Source organism: Dysidea avara, chromosome 8, assembly GCF_963678975.1.
Source record: "Dysidea avara chromosome 8, odDysAvar1.4, whole genome shotgun sequence".
NCBI lineage: Eukaryota > Metazoa > Porifera > Demospongiae > Dictyoceratida > Dysideidae > Dysidea > Dysidea avara.
This window is the reverse complement of record NC_089279.1, coordinates 34,440,189-34,452,198: the sequence shown is the minus strand read 5'-3', so window position 1 is coordinate 34,452,198 and position 12,010 is coordinate 34,440,189. Positions and strand designations below refer to the sequence as shown.

At 38.6% G+C, this 12,010-nt stretch overlaps 1 protein-coding gene across 1 annotated transcript in view; it reads right to left on the bottom strand.

Moving 5' to 3' along the window:
- Window positions 1-1,742: 1,742 nt before the first annotated feature.
- Window positions 1,743-12,010, bottom strand: part of LOC136262970 (sodium/hydrogen exchanger 9B2-like) — a 31,004-nt gene continuing 20,736 nt past the window's right edge. The window contains exon 2 of the mRNA XM_066057391.1: window positions 1,743-4,226. Coding sequence (XP_065913463.1) covers window positions 1,748-3,373 — 1,626 coding nt within the window. The 5' untranslated portion in view covers window positions 3,374-4,226 and the 3' untranslated portion in view covers window positions 1,743-1,747. The remainder of the gene's footprint in view (window positions 4,227-12,010) is intronic.

The window sequence follows — 12,010 nt, the reverse complement described above, 5'->3', positions numbered from 1 at the left end:
CCCTATAGCTTGAAATCTTATTAGGAGGCAGGGATTTGACAAGTTTGTATTATGAGAAATTTGAACTGATTTTATCAAACCTCCTTGTATTGCCCCATATACCATGCAATAAGTGCAATGTGCAGCTCCAGGAATTTGATGACTGCATGAATGCAAACATACCATAATTATTATCATCACCACAAAATAGAATTGCTTTTTAAAATGTAAATTGTCATATGCAACTTGTGGTGTATTTTAATTATAATCCAGTCATAATAAAGTTGCAGAACAAAAGTATACAACTGTTACTGCATGGTAATAGGTGAAGAACTAGCTATATAGTGTGTTCACGTTGAGCTGAATCCTGAAAAACAGCTAAAAATTAAAAGTGGATTTTTTCTCAACAGAGTTAAAATTTCAGCCAACCAGATGATTATTGGTAACAACAAAGGTGTCAACAACAGACATGTACGGTTTGGCTCCATTACAAGTTTGGGAAAGGGCTATAATGGACACTGTACTTATATGGCTTCCCCATTGGAAATGTATTGTGAAAATTTTGGTTGGCTGTAAATATTATGTCAAACATTGGAACAAAAAGATTTTGAAATATTTTTAGCGGGTCAAGCAGTACTACAAATGAGCTAAATTTCAAGGTCCTGTGTAATTGCATCCATGAGTTATTAAATGTTTTTGAGGATTCAGCTCAACGTGAACATACATGCATAAACAAATACATAATAAACATATTTAAGACAAAACAATTTGAGTAGTAGTTTTATCTCGGTAGGACCTCCACTGTAAGGGTTTTCGCCTGCCCAGTAAGCCCCAAAACTCGCATGCGCAACAGAACTACATCAAGACTCAATGATTTAAGACTCCAATGATTTAAAACAGCATACACCTTTTATACTAGAACATCAGGTGACTATATTACAACATCAGATGACTATGTTACATCATCAGGTGACTACATTAATTAATGTTCACATGTACAATAACAATAAACTCAGTAAAGTCAGGTGCTGCTGCTAAAGTTAGGTCAGCTTAGTTTTCTCCTTATTTGTCTAGAACTTGTTCTATTAGTATATAAATAAATATAAATAAATATAGCTCTCGAAATTCCTTTAATTAAATTGAAATTCTGGTGCTTCATTTTGTAATTCCATAACATGTTCAAATCAAACTGTTGACACCTACCATAAGTTTATAATTATGTGTACATGATATGTTCTTCAGAATGTATTTGTGCACTCAAGTGTCACATGTGCACTGACAGACCAATCACATGATGCAAAACTTACATCGTGCAGACACTCTGGTAATGCCCTTGGACTGCAACTTTAGTCTAGGGAGATTACAGGAAGGGAAAGGAATTCGTCCCAGATATACAAATGCCAATATTGAGTTAAATTCTGAGAACACAAAGAAAATTAACACTTACATAGGAGACAATAACTCATTATATCACTCATGCATAATGGCTGCAAAAAATTGGTATATTAGTATGGCAACAATTAATTGGCACAGTGACATGAGAATATTATGCCACCCATTGCTTACTGTACAACCAGATTACCATCACCTCTGATAAGAATAAGATGTGTTTATTGTATGTAAAATATACAGAAATACATGAATACAAATGATGAAGAATTATTAATCAACTGAAGTATAATTATAGCATAATGAATTTATAGCTAATAATGATGATTGCAATATATTATACTAAAAGTACAAACAAAAAACTTACAGCAGATTTACTTTACAATGTTGTTTCTTGATGAATTACAGCATAGTTAGGGGAACATGAACGACGCCGCTCAATTTTGACTTGTAGCTGACAACTGTGAGAATCATAAGGCTCACTGTGTTTCCCATGGTGATGACATCCATGATGATGATGACCATGAATATGTCCATGATGATGTCCATGATGATGACTATGATGATGTTGACTGTGATGATGACCATGGTGGTGATCATGATGACTATGTTGTTTATGGGAAATGAGCTGAGCAACAGAAATATCTGCAGTATCTGAAGTTGGACTAGTAACAACCTCCTCCTCCTCCCCCTCCTCTTGAATACTCATGTAACAATCAGATTCTAGGCTATGGGTTGATCGGTGGTGATAGGCAACACTCGAGTGAACACTCTTAAAACTTTGAGACTCAGAGCTATATCCTGAGCAATGATGATGCACAGCACTGAAGTGTATGTGCCTGTTATGGACATAGTCATGATCTACCATTTGACGGAAACAGTCAAACTTCAATTTGTCTTGTAAACGATCACAATCAATACAACAGTGGAAGTCTGCTACAGCATGTGATGTCAGTTGCTGTACATCTCTCATGTGTCTAGAAAGGCTCTCATATGAAGGCTCGTCATCTGTTTCATATTCGTCGTCATCTTCATCCTCGGAGCTTTCTGATTCAGATTCAATTTTCCCAGTAATGTCAACTTCACCTTCAATGTTGTGTTCAATGTGCACATGATGGTGTCCCTCTTGTGATAACAGATGAGGGCCAAAAAGTCCAATGCTCAGAGCTCCAATAGGTCCAAAGATCACAATGTCTAGCACTGCAATAGCAATGAGAGTTCTACCAAAGCCTTCTTCTCTTGGGTCACCACTTCTCATGGCCTGATCAACTGCTACTGATCCAACAACTGTTTGGACCGTTGCTCTAGGCAACCAAGCTATAACAACAAATAATTTCTCCTTGTAATTTAATTTGCTACCCTGAAGAGCAACTAACACAGCAATTGTCCGAACCAGTACTCCAATAGACAAAACACCAATTCCTTTGGCAAGAAGGTCAATGGAAATGGCACTAAAGTCTGCATCAGTCCCAACTAGGCCAAGCAGAAGTGGTTGGTGGAACTTCCACACTATAGTAAGGCTTCTGCCAACAAGTGTTTTTCCAGTTCTCTTCCAACCAATAGAAGCCACAAATGCTACCACAAAAACAGACAGTGAGCCAGCAGAGATAAAGCCTGTTTCATACACTTTAGCCCTCCTAGCACCAAAATATGCAAAAAAAGCTAGTCCTGTGATGATGGCTAACCTGTTGCGATTCCTCGTACCTTTCTTCATGTCATGTCTGTGTGGTATCTGCCAACAAACTAGTCCAAATCCAATACCATACACCAGTCCCATTACAATCTCCATTGGCCCTCTGAATATGCTAAATACAATATTACCAATAGAAAATTCAATCCCTAGAAGAATTTCAAACAGACTGATAGAGATTACATCATCAATTGATACACTGGCGATGAGAAATGATGGGATACCTTTGTTTGTACCAAAGCCATGCTGTTGCAAGTTTAGCAGTCCGGGAATTAGAATACTTGGGCTAATAGCAGATATAACAAAGCCCAGCATAAAACTCCACAACCAAGGTAGGTCTAGCAAAAAATGGCCAGCAATTCCATCAGCAATTGCTTCACCAAGGGATGGCAATAAAGCAAGCTTAATAATTTCAAACTTATGTTGGTACACCACATTAGCGTCAATGGAAATCCCACCCCTAGTGGTAATAAGAACCAGTGCTACATTTTTAAAGAAGTTAGCAATGTCAGGGTCAATATTGTCAGCCACAGCTATATAGCACTAATGTTCCTCAACATAATTCCCACGACTAACATACCAAACAGTGACGGCAAACGTACAGCACGTACAATAAATCCACCAACCGCACTAGCCATTAATATGACCACCAGTGCAAACACTTGTCCTTCTTTAGTGATGATGCTCTCATGGCGTTCTGCTGAAAGTGGCTTAGAGGCATTTCTTAGTACATCAACTACTTGACTATCAGTCATACCGCCTTCTTGAATAACAAAGTTGATTTGGTTTACACAACAGTTAACATAACTGTATCCAACTGTAATATTGTCTGTATCTGAATGGAACGTTCCAAGAATACTGAAGTCATCAATATCAGTTTCATTACAAGGATTTGCAGTCTCATTGGACTCATTACTTAGTCTTCAAATTTTGAACTCTTTGGAAACACTGCATCTCCTTGTATCGCCCACAAAACTCCCAGCCATATGACTATTACAAACAAATGTGTCAGTAGCCTCCAGTGAGGATTAGGGCCAGCCCAGTAGACTATATGATGGTAAATGCTGTAAAGCTGGCCAAGAATCCCCTCCCCTTCGTGAACATGTGCTGGGGCTTTGTTGCCATAAACCATAATGTTGATGAACTAGCTAGAGTTCCTTTTCTGTACCTATGTACAAAAAAAACAGTAACACATAAAGGAAATACTCTAAATTCAATTGTGAGCACTTTAAATACACAAACCTTAATAAATTTTACATTAAAAGTTGAATTTGTATAGTGTAAAACTTAATAAATTGCCTAAACAAGAAAAAAAACAGTGTTGGGAAAGTTACTTTGTCAATGTAATATATCAAGACACACGGTAGTGTGTCGTGCGGCCCAAGAAGCCGGCGCGCCACACCGTGAGTATATTGACAGGAAGAACGAAAACGTCATTTTCACACCTTTGTATCTCGGTGTTCACTTATCTGATTGGAACCAAATTTGCTACACAGTTGCCCGCCAGCCAAGGGAGTCTACATTCCAAATTTGAAGGAAATCGCTCCAGCCATTTCCGAGATACAAGCTACCAAAGTTTCGTTTTTTTTTCTTCGTTTTTTTTTTTCTTCTTCTTTTCGCACACTTGCAAAAATTGCTATAACAAGCAAACGCGTACTCCGATCGCCTTGAAATTTGGCACACAGAAAGGGAGTCCAAAGGCGAATCCTAGCATCAAATTTGGTACAAATCCGATGAATGGTTCAGGAGTTATGACCGATTATTCGCGTAAAACAAGATCGATTTGTTGTCACGCCTACAGGGTAAACCGCTTCATGGAATGAGTTGAAAATTGCTATGTAGATGGAGTAACCATCATAGGAGTGCCTTTTGGTGGTTTGAAAGGAATCGAGATAACGACCACGGAGATATGACACAAAACCCAACCTGTGTCACAATTACGCGATCGATTTTTATGAATAAAAAAGTATTAGTTTTCACGCCTACTACAGTAGGCAAACCGCTTAGAGCAATGAGCTGAAAATCGGTGTATAGCTGGAATAATCTTCATAGAAAGTCCTTGCAGTAGTACAGAAGAATCGGATTACAAACCACTGAGTTATGATTCGAAAGCCAACTCCGTGTAGCAAATGCGAGATCGAGATACTCTAATAGAACAGTCACCCTAATAGAGCATTCGGCTAATTTATTTACTCTATTATAGAATTTTTTTTTTAAATCACAAGTTATTCTGTAGGGAGTTCAGCTGCAAACAGTTAATCTTATAGACAGTTCAGCAAGAAGACAGTCACCATGTGGAGAGTTAAGCAAATATACCACTATAGAGATTCAGAACATTACAAGTCACACTGAAGAAAGTTCAGCTATAAACAAGTCATGCACTGTGTAGAGAATTCAGCTACAATTAAGTCACTCTCTAGAGAATTCAATTACACAGAATTCAGCTACACACAAGTCACTGTGGAGAGAGTTCTGCTACAAACAAATTACCCTTTAGAGTGATCAGCTACAAACAAAACACTTTGCAGGGTGTTCAACTGCAACAAATCAATTACCTTTAGAGCGATCAGCAATGAACAAATCAACACAAATCTACCTGTAGAGAGATCAGCTAGAAACAAATCACCCTGAAGAGAGTTCAGCTACAAAAAATCACCCTGTAGAGACATCAGCTAGAAACTAGACACAATGTAAGGAGTTCAGCTACAAGCAATCACCCTGTAGAGAGTTCAGCTAAAACAAATCAACCTGCAGAGAGATCAGCTACAAACAAATCACCTTATAGAGAGTTCAGCTACAAACAGATTACCTGTAGAGAGATCGGCTACAAACAAATCAACCTGCAGAGAGATCAGCTATATACACACAAATCAACTTGTAGAGAGATCAGCTACAAACAAATCACCCTGTAGAGAGATCAGCTAGAAACTACACACAATGTAAGGAGTTCAGCTACAAACAAATCACCCTGTAGAGAGATCAGCTACAAACTAGACACAAAGTAAGGAGTTCAGCTACAAGCAAATTACCCTGTAGAGAGTTCATCTACAAACAAATCAACCTGTAGAGCAATCAGCTAGAAACAAATCACCCTGAAGAGAGGTCAGCTACAAAAAATCACCCTGTAGAGAGATCGGCTACAAACAAATCAGCCTGTAGCGAGTTAAGCTAAAACAAATCAACCTGCAGAGAGATCAACTACAAACAAATCACCTTATAGAGAGTTCAGCTACAAACAAATCAACCTGCAGAGAGATCAGCTACACACAAATCAACTTGTAGAGAGATCAATTACAAACAAATCACCCTGTAGAGAGATCAGGTAGAAGAATTCACCTTGTAGAGAGTTCAGCAACAAAGAAACCACCATGTAGAGAGTTCAGCTGCAAACAAATCACCCAGTAGAAAGATCAGCTAGAAGAAGTTACCTTGTAGAGAGTTCATTTACAAAGAAACCATCATATAGAGAGTTCAGCTACAAAGAAATTACTCCGTAGAGAGTTCAGCTAGAAGAAGTCACCTTGTAAAGAGTTTAGCTACAAAAAAACCATCATGTACAGAGTTCAGCTACAAAGAAACCACCTGTACAGAATTCAACTACAAACAAATCACCCTGTATAGAGATCAGCTAGAAGAAGTTACCTTGTAGATAGTTCAGCTACAACAATTCACCCTGTAGAAAGATCAGCTAGAAGAAGTCACCTTGTAGAGTGTTCAGTTACAAAGAAACCATCATGTAGAGAGTTCAGCTGCAAACAAATCACTCTGTAGAGAGTTCAGCTACAAAGAAACCGCCATGTAGAGAGTTCAGCCTCATACAAACCACCTTGTAGAGAATTCAACTACAACAAATCACCCTGTAGAGAAGAAGTTACCTTGTAGAGAGTTCAGCTACAAAGAAACCATCATGTAGAGAGTTCAGCTGCAAACAAATCACCCTGCAGAGAGTTCAGCTACAAAAAAATCACCTTGTAGAGAGTTCAGCTAGACGAAGTCACCTTATAGAGAGTTCAGCTACAAAGAAACCGTCATGTAGAGAGTTCGACTATAAAGACACCACCATGTAGAGAGTTTAGCTGCAAACAAATCACCTGTAGAGAGTTCAGCTACAAAGAAACCATCCTGTGGGGAATAATGAGCATGTAATAAATATATGTATATAATTTGTATAATCTATCTATCTATATCTATCTTCTATCTATCTTCTATCTTCTATCTATCTATCTTCTATCTATCTATCTATATCTATATCTATCTATATCTATATCTATCTATATATATATATAAAGCTGAAAATGTCTGTCTGACGGTCACGCTGCTTACTCACCAGACTTGGCGCGAATCGACATAGTCTGTGCTGATAATGAAGCGCTCATCATCCGCCTACTCTAAGATTGTTATCACGAGTTCACGCGTGCTTCCGTTCGGTCTCTACAGCGCGTAGAAGGCCAAGGTGTAGAGAAAACTTGAGCAACATTCCTTTGAAAACCACAGCACATACTGTTCAAGTGGTAGAACGCCTGACTAGCGTGTAAGAGGTCGTGGGTTCAAATCCACGTGTTGACAGATTTTTTTCTTTCTACTCAGTACCTTTTTGTGAACACCTTTTTTTAAAACACGACTTTTAGCTCATCATATCTTGGCATGCAAAGCACGTATCGAGGCGGGACTTTAGCGAAATTAAACGCCCATCATCTGGCAACTCGAGTGTTGTTGTAGCAAATCAATACGTGCCTTTGTTCGCTCTTTATAGGGCGATGAAGGCACTGGTGTAGGGAAGGATCGCTGAAAAGTTGAGCTACATTCCTGTCAAAACCACTGATAAACTGTGGCGATTTGTGCACCTCCCTTAACCCCAAGTTATTATAACCAGCCAGGGTTCAATCCCCGCCTAGGTCATAACTTTTTTTTCTCACTTTTGGGACCTTTTTGATGCACCTTTTTGCTCTATCTGTTCCATGCAAGTCTTCATCTACAAACTCTTATGATCAGTTTTTCAGCACTGGCACTGAATTACCTCACATAATAGGGACCCTTATAGCACTTTTGGGACAGGGCAGACAAATTGCCAACATATTTGTCCATCTGTGTGTCGGTCCAGTGTGTTGTATTAGAGTAGGTAAAAGCTTCTTTCACCAGTATCCAGAATATCTACATCTTTGTTTTAAGCACATAGGTGTGCACTGACATGAAAAACTGTTTGTTCAGACTTACCTCAATACTGCTGTAGTAATAGGGAGCTTGCATGATTGAACAAATACTACTGTGCATCTGAAAAATGATAATACTGGAACCATGCAGATCCATAGTTTACACCGAGGAACTGCATCTGACCTGGCACAACTGTTTCACTATCCTGCTTACATGCTTTCACTCTAAAGATTCATACATTACCTTATTGGTCAATTACACTGCAGGTGTTTCAAAACTGGGTTTTTGTATGGCAAGAGGTATATGTGTCACTGCAACATCAGAACTGAAAGTGCATAGGACAAGTTCTGAACTTTTGCTTGCCATGCAGTAACTATAACTGCAAATTGTGTTGACTGTAAATTATGCTCAAGTTCATTTCTCTTTGTGACAGTCGGTAAGGTAAACATCAAAATGTAGAAACTGAAACTATACCGTGTGTACACAACCTGTGTGTAATGTAGGGTATACTATATACAATTGCCTTAGCTCGCATGCAGTTTAACTAATTAGCTAGCCTTGCATGCATGCTTCACTATAAATTATTATGTACTGCATAAGGATCATGTACTTTAAAGCACTATCGACATACATGCTACACAGCAAATATAGGACACTAATATTTATGCTTGGTTCCCAATATATTAATTATTGTTGCATTAGTTCTCATGTAAAGCAGCAAAGGTTTCGTTTGTTCTATACAGCACGTTGAAGTCACTGGTAGGGAAGATGCACTGAATAATTAAGCTACATTCCTGTCAAAACAAAAAACAATAAACTTTAGTGTTTTGCATCATTAATGACATAAGAAAACCTCATGCTCTTTAAAAAATGTGACATCACCATGTACCCTACATAGCTACATTAGCAGTGCTGGTGTTTAATGCTTAGTCCCTCTTCGTGGCATTAAAATGTTTAATGTGGAGATGGTCCTGCACATAGGGCAGGTACCAATGCTAGTCTATCTATTCTATCTATTCTATATATATAAAGCTGTCTGTCTGTCTGTCTGACGGTCACGCTGCTTACTCACCAGACTTGGCGCGAATCGACATAGTCTGTGCTGATAATGAAGCGCTCATCATCCGCCTACTCTAAGATTGTTATCACGAGTTCACGCGTGCTTCCGTTCGGTCTCTACAGCGCGTAGAAGGCCAAGGTGTAGAGAAAACTTGAGCAACATTCCTTTGAAAACCACAGCACATACTGTTCAAGTGGTAGAACGCCTGACTAGCGTGTAAGAGGTCGTGGGTTCAAATCCACGTGTTGACAGATTTTTTTCTTTCTACTCAGTACCTTTTTGTGAACACCTTTTTTTAAAACACGACTTTTAGCTCATCATATCTTGGCATGCAAAGCACGTATCGAGGCGGGACTTTAGCGAAATTAAACGCCCATCATCTGGCAACTTGAGTGTTGTTGTAGCAAATCAATACGTGCTTTTGTTCGCTCTTTATAGGGCGATGAAGGCACTGGTGTAGGGAAGGATCACTGAAAAGTTGAGCTACATTCCTGTCAAAACCACTGATAAACAACTGTGGCGATTTGTGCACCTCCCTTAACCCCAAGTTATTATAACCTGCCAGGGTTCAATCCCCGCCTAGGTCATAACTTTTTTTTTCACTTTGGGACCTTTTTGATGCACCTTTTTGCTCTATCTGTTCCATGCAAGTCTTCATCTACAAACTCTTATGATCAGTTTTTCAGCACTGGCACTGAATTACCTCACATAATAGGGACCCTTATAGCACTTTTGGGACAGGGCAGACAAATTGCCAACATATTTGTCCATCTGTGTGTTGGTCCAGTGTGTTGTATTAGAGTAGGTAAAAGCTTCTTTCACCAGTATCCAGAATATCTACATCTTTGTTTTAAGCACATAGGTGTGCACTGACATGAAAAACTGTTTGTTCAGACTTACCTCAATACTGCTGTAGTAATAGGCAGCTTGCATGATTGAATAAATACTACTGTGCATCTGAAAAATGATAATACTGGAACCATGCAGATCCATAGTTTACACCGAGGAACTGCATCTGACCTGGCACAACTGTTTCACTATCCTGCTTACATGCTTTCACTCTAAAGATTCATACATTACCTTATTGGTCAATTACACTGCAGGTGTTTCAAAACTGGGTTTTTGTATGGCAAGAGGTATATGTGTCACTGCAACATCAGAACTGAAAGTGCATAGGACAAGTTCTGAACTTTTGCTTGCCATGCAGTAACTATAACTGCAAATTGTGTTGACTTTAAATTATGCTCAAGTTCATTTCTCTTTGTGACAGTCGGTAAGGTAAACATCAAAATGTAGAAACTGAAACTGTACCGTGTGTATACAACCTGTGTGTAATGTAGGGTATACTGTATACAATTGCCTTAACTCGCATGCAGTTTAACTAATTAGCTAGCCTTGCATGCATGCTTCACTATAAATTATTATGTACTGCATAAGGATCATGTACTTTAAAGCACTATCGACATATATTTATGCTACACAGCAAATATAGGACACTAATATTTATGCTTGGTAATATATTAATATTGTTGCTCATGTAAAGCAGCAAAGGTTCCATTTGTTCTATACAGCACGTTGAAGTCACCGGTAGGGAAGATGCACTGAATAATTAAACTACATTCCTGTCAAAACCACAAACAATAAACTTTAGTGTTTTGCATCATTAATGACATAAGAAAACCTCATGCTCTTTAAAAAATGTGACATCACCATGTACCCTACATAGCTACATTAGCAGTACTGGTGTTTAATGCTTAGTCCCTCTTCTTGGCATTAAAATGTTTAATGTGGAGATGGTCCTGCACACAGGGCAGGTACCAATGCTAGTTACTAATAAAATCAAAAATAATTGAAGTACTAAAATTCTTCTTTAAGTTCTTTTCTTCTTCCTGTGGGAAAGAAAAAAACACATGGGTTAAAAAAACCCCAAAGCCAGCCATAGGCCGGCTTTGCAGTATACAAACACAAAAAGAAGTGATATCTAATCAAAAACAGCCAAGCTGTAAAAAAAGGTGCGGCCCCCATAAAGGCCATGGTGAAAAAAGATGTGAAATCCAAGGTGGCGGCCAAGAAATGGCTGTGATGGTAGGTTAATGGTTACATTTTAATAACGGCAATTCAGGTGAATTTTGTGCCGCTTGGTCTTGGCACCAAATTCACCTGAATTGTTGTTATTAAAATGTAACCATTAACCTACCATCACAGCCATTTCTTGGCCGCCACCTTGGATTTCACATCTTTTTTCACCATGGCCTTTATGGGGGCCGCACCTTTTTTTACAGCTTGGCTGTTTTTGATTAGATTACATATTACTCTTTACTTTTGGGAAATGTAATAAGTTACAATTACATATTACTCCAAATGAAAAGTAACTTACATTAAGTTACTTTTGCTCTAGCTGACCATACACCTTTCCTTTACACCTTGCATGTTAGCTACTGAGCTAGCATATAGTAAACACTCCTGTAATATAGCTACTGGCTTCTTGCACCTGTGCAAAGGTGCTCATTGTTTTTACCACTTCAACCATACCTAAACATTGCTGGTAAATCACGTGACCAGTTGTCTGAGGTGTGAACTAATATGGATAATGTTATTATAGGGGATTGGAACAGTAGCTATAGATTATTACAGCCACTAAGCTGTTGAGTAACACTAATTGGTTAGTAATGGACCTGCTAATGTGTTATGAACATCGTTACACGTCGCTAACGAACTGTAATAGTAACGCGTTATGTAAT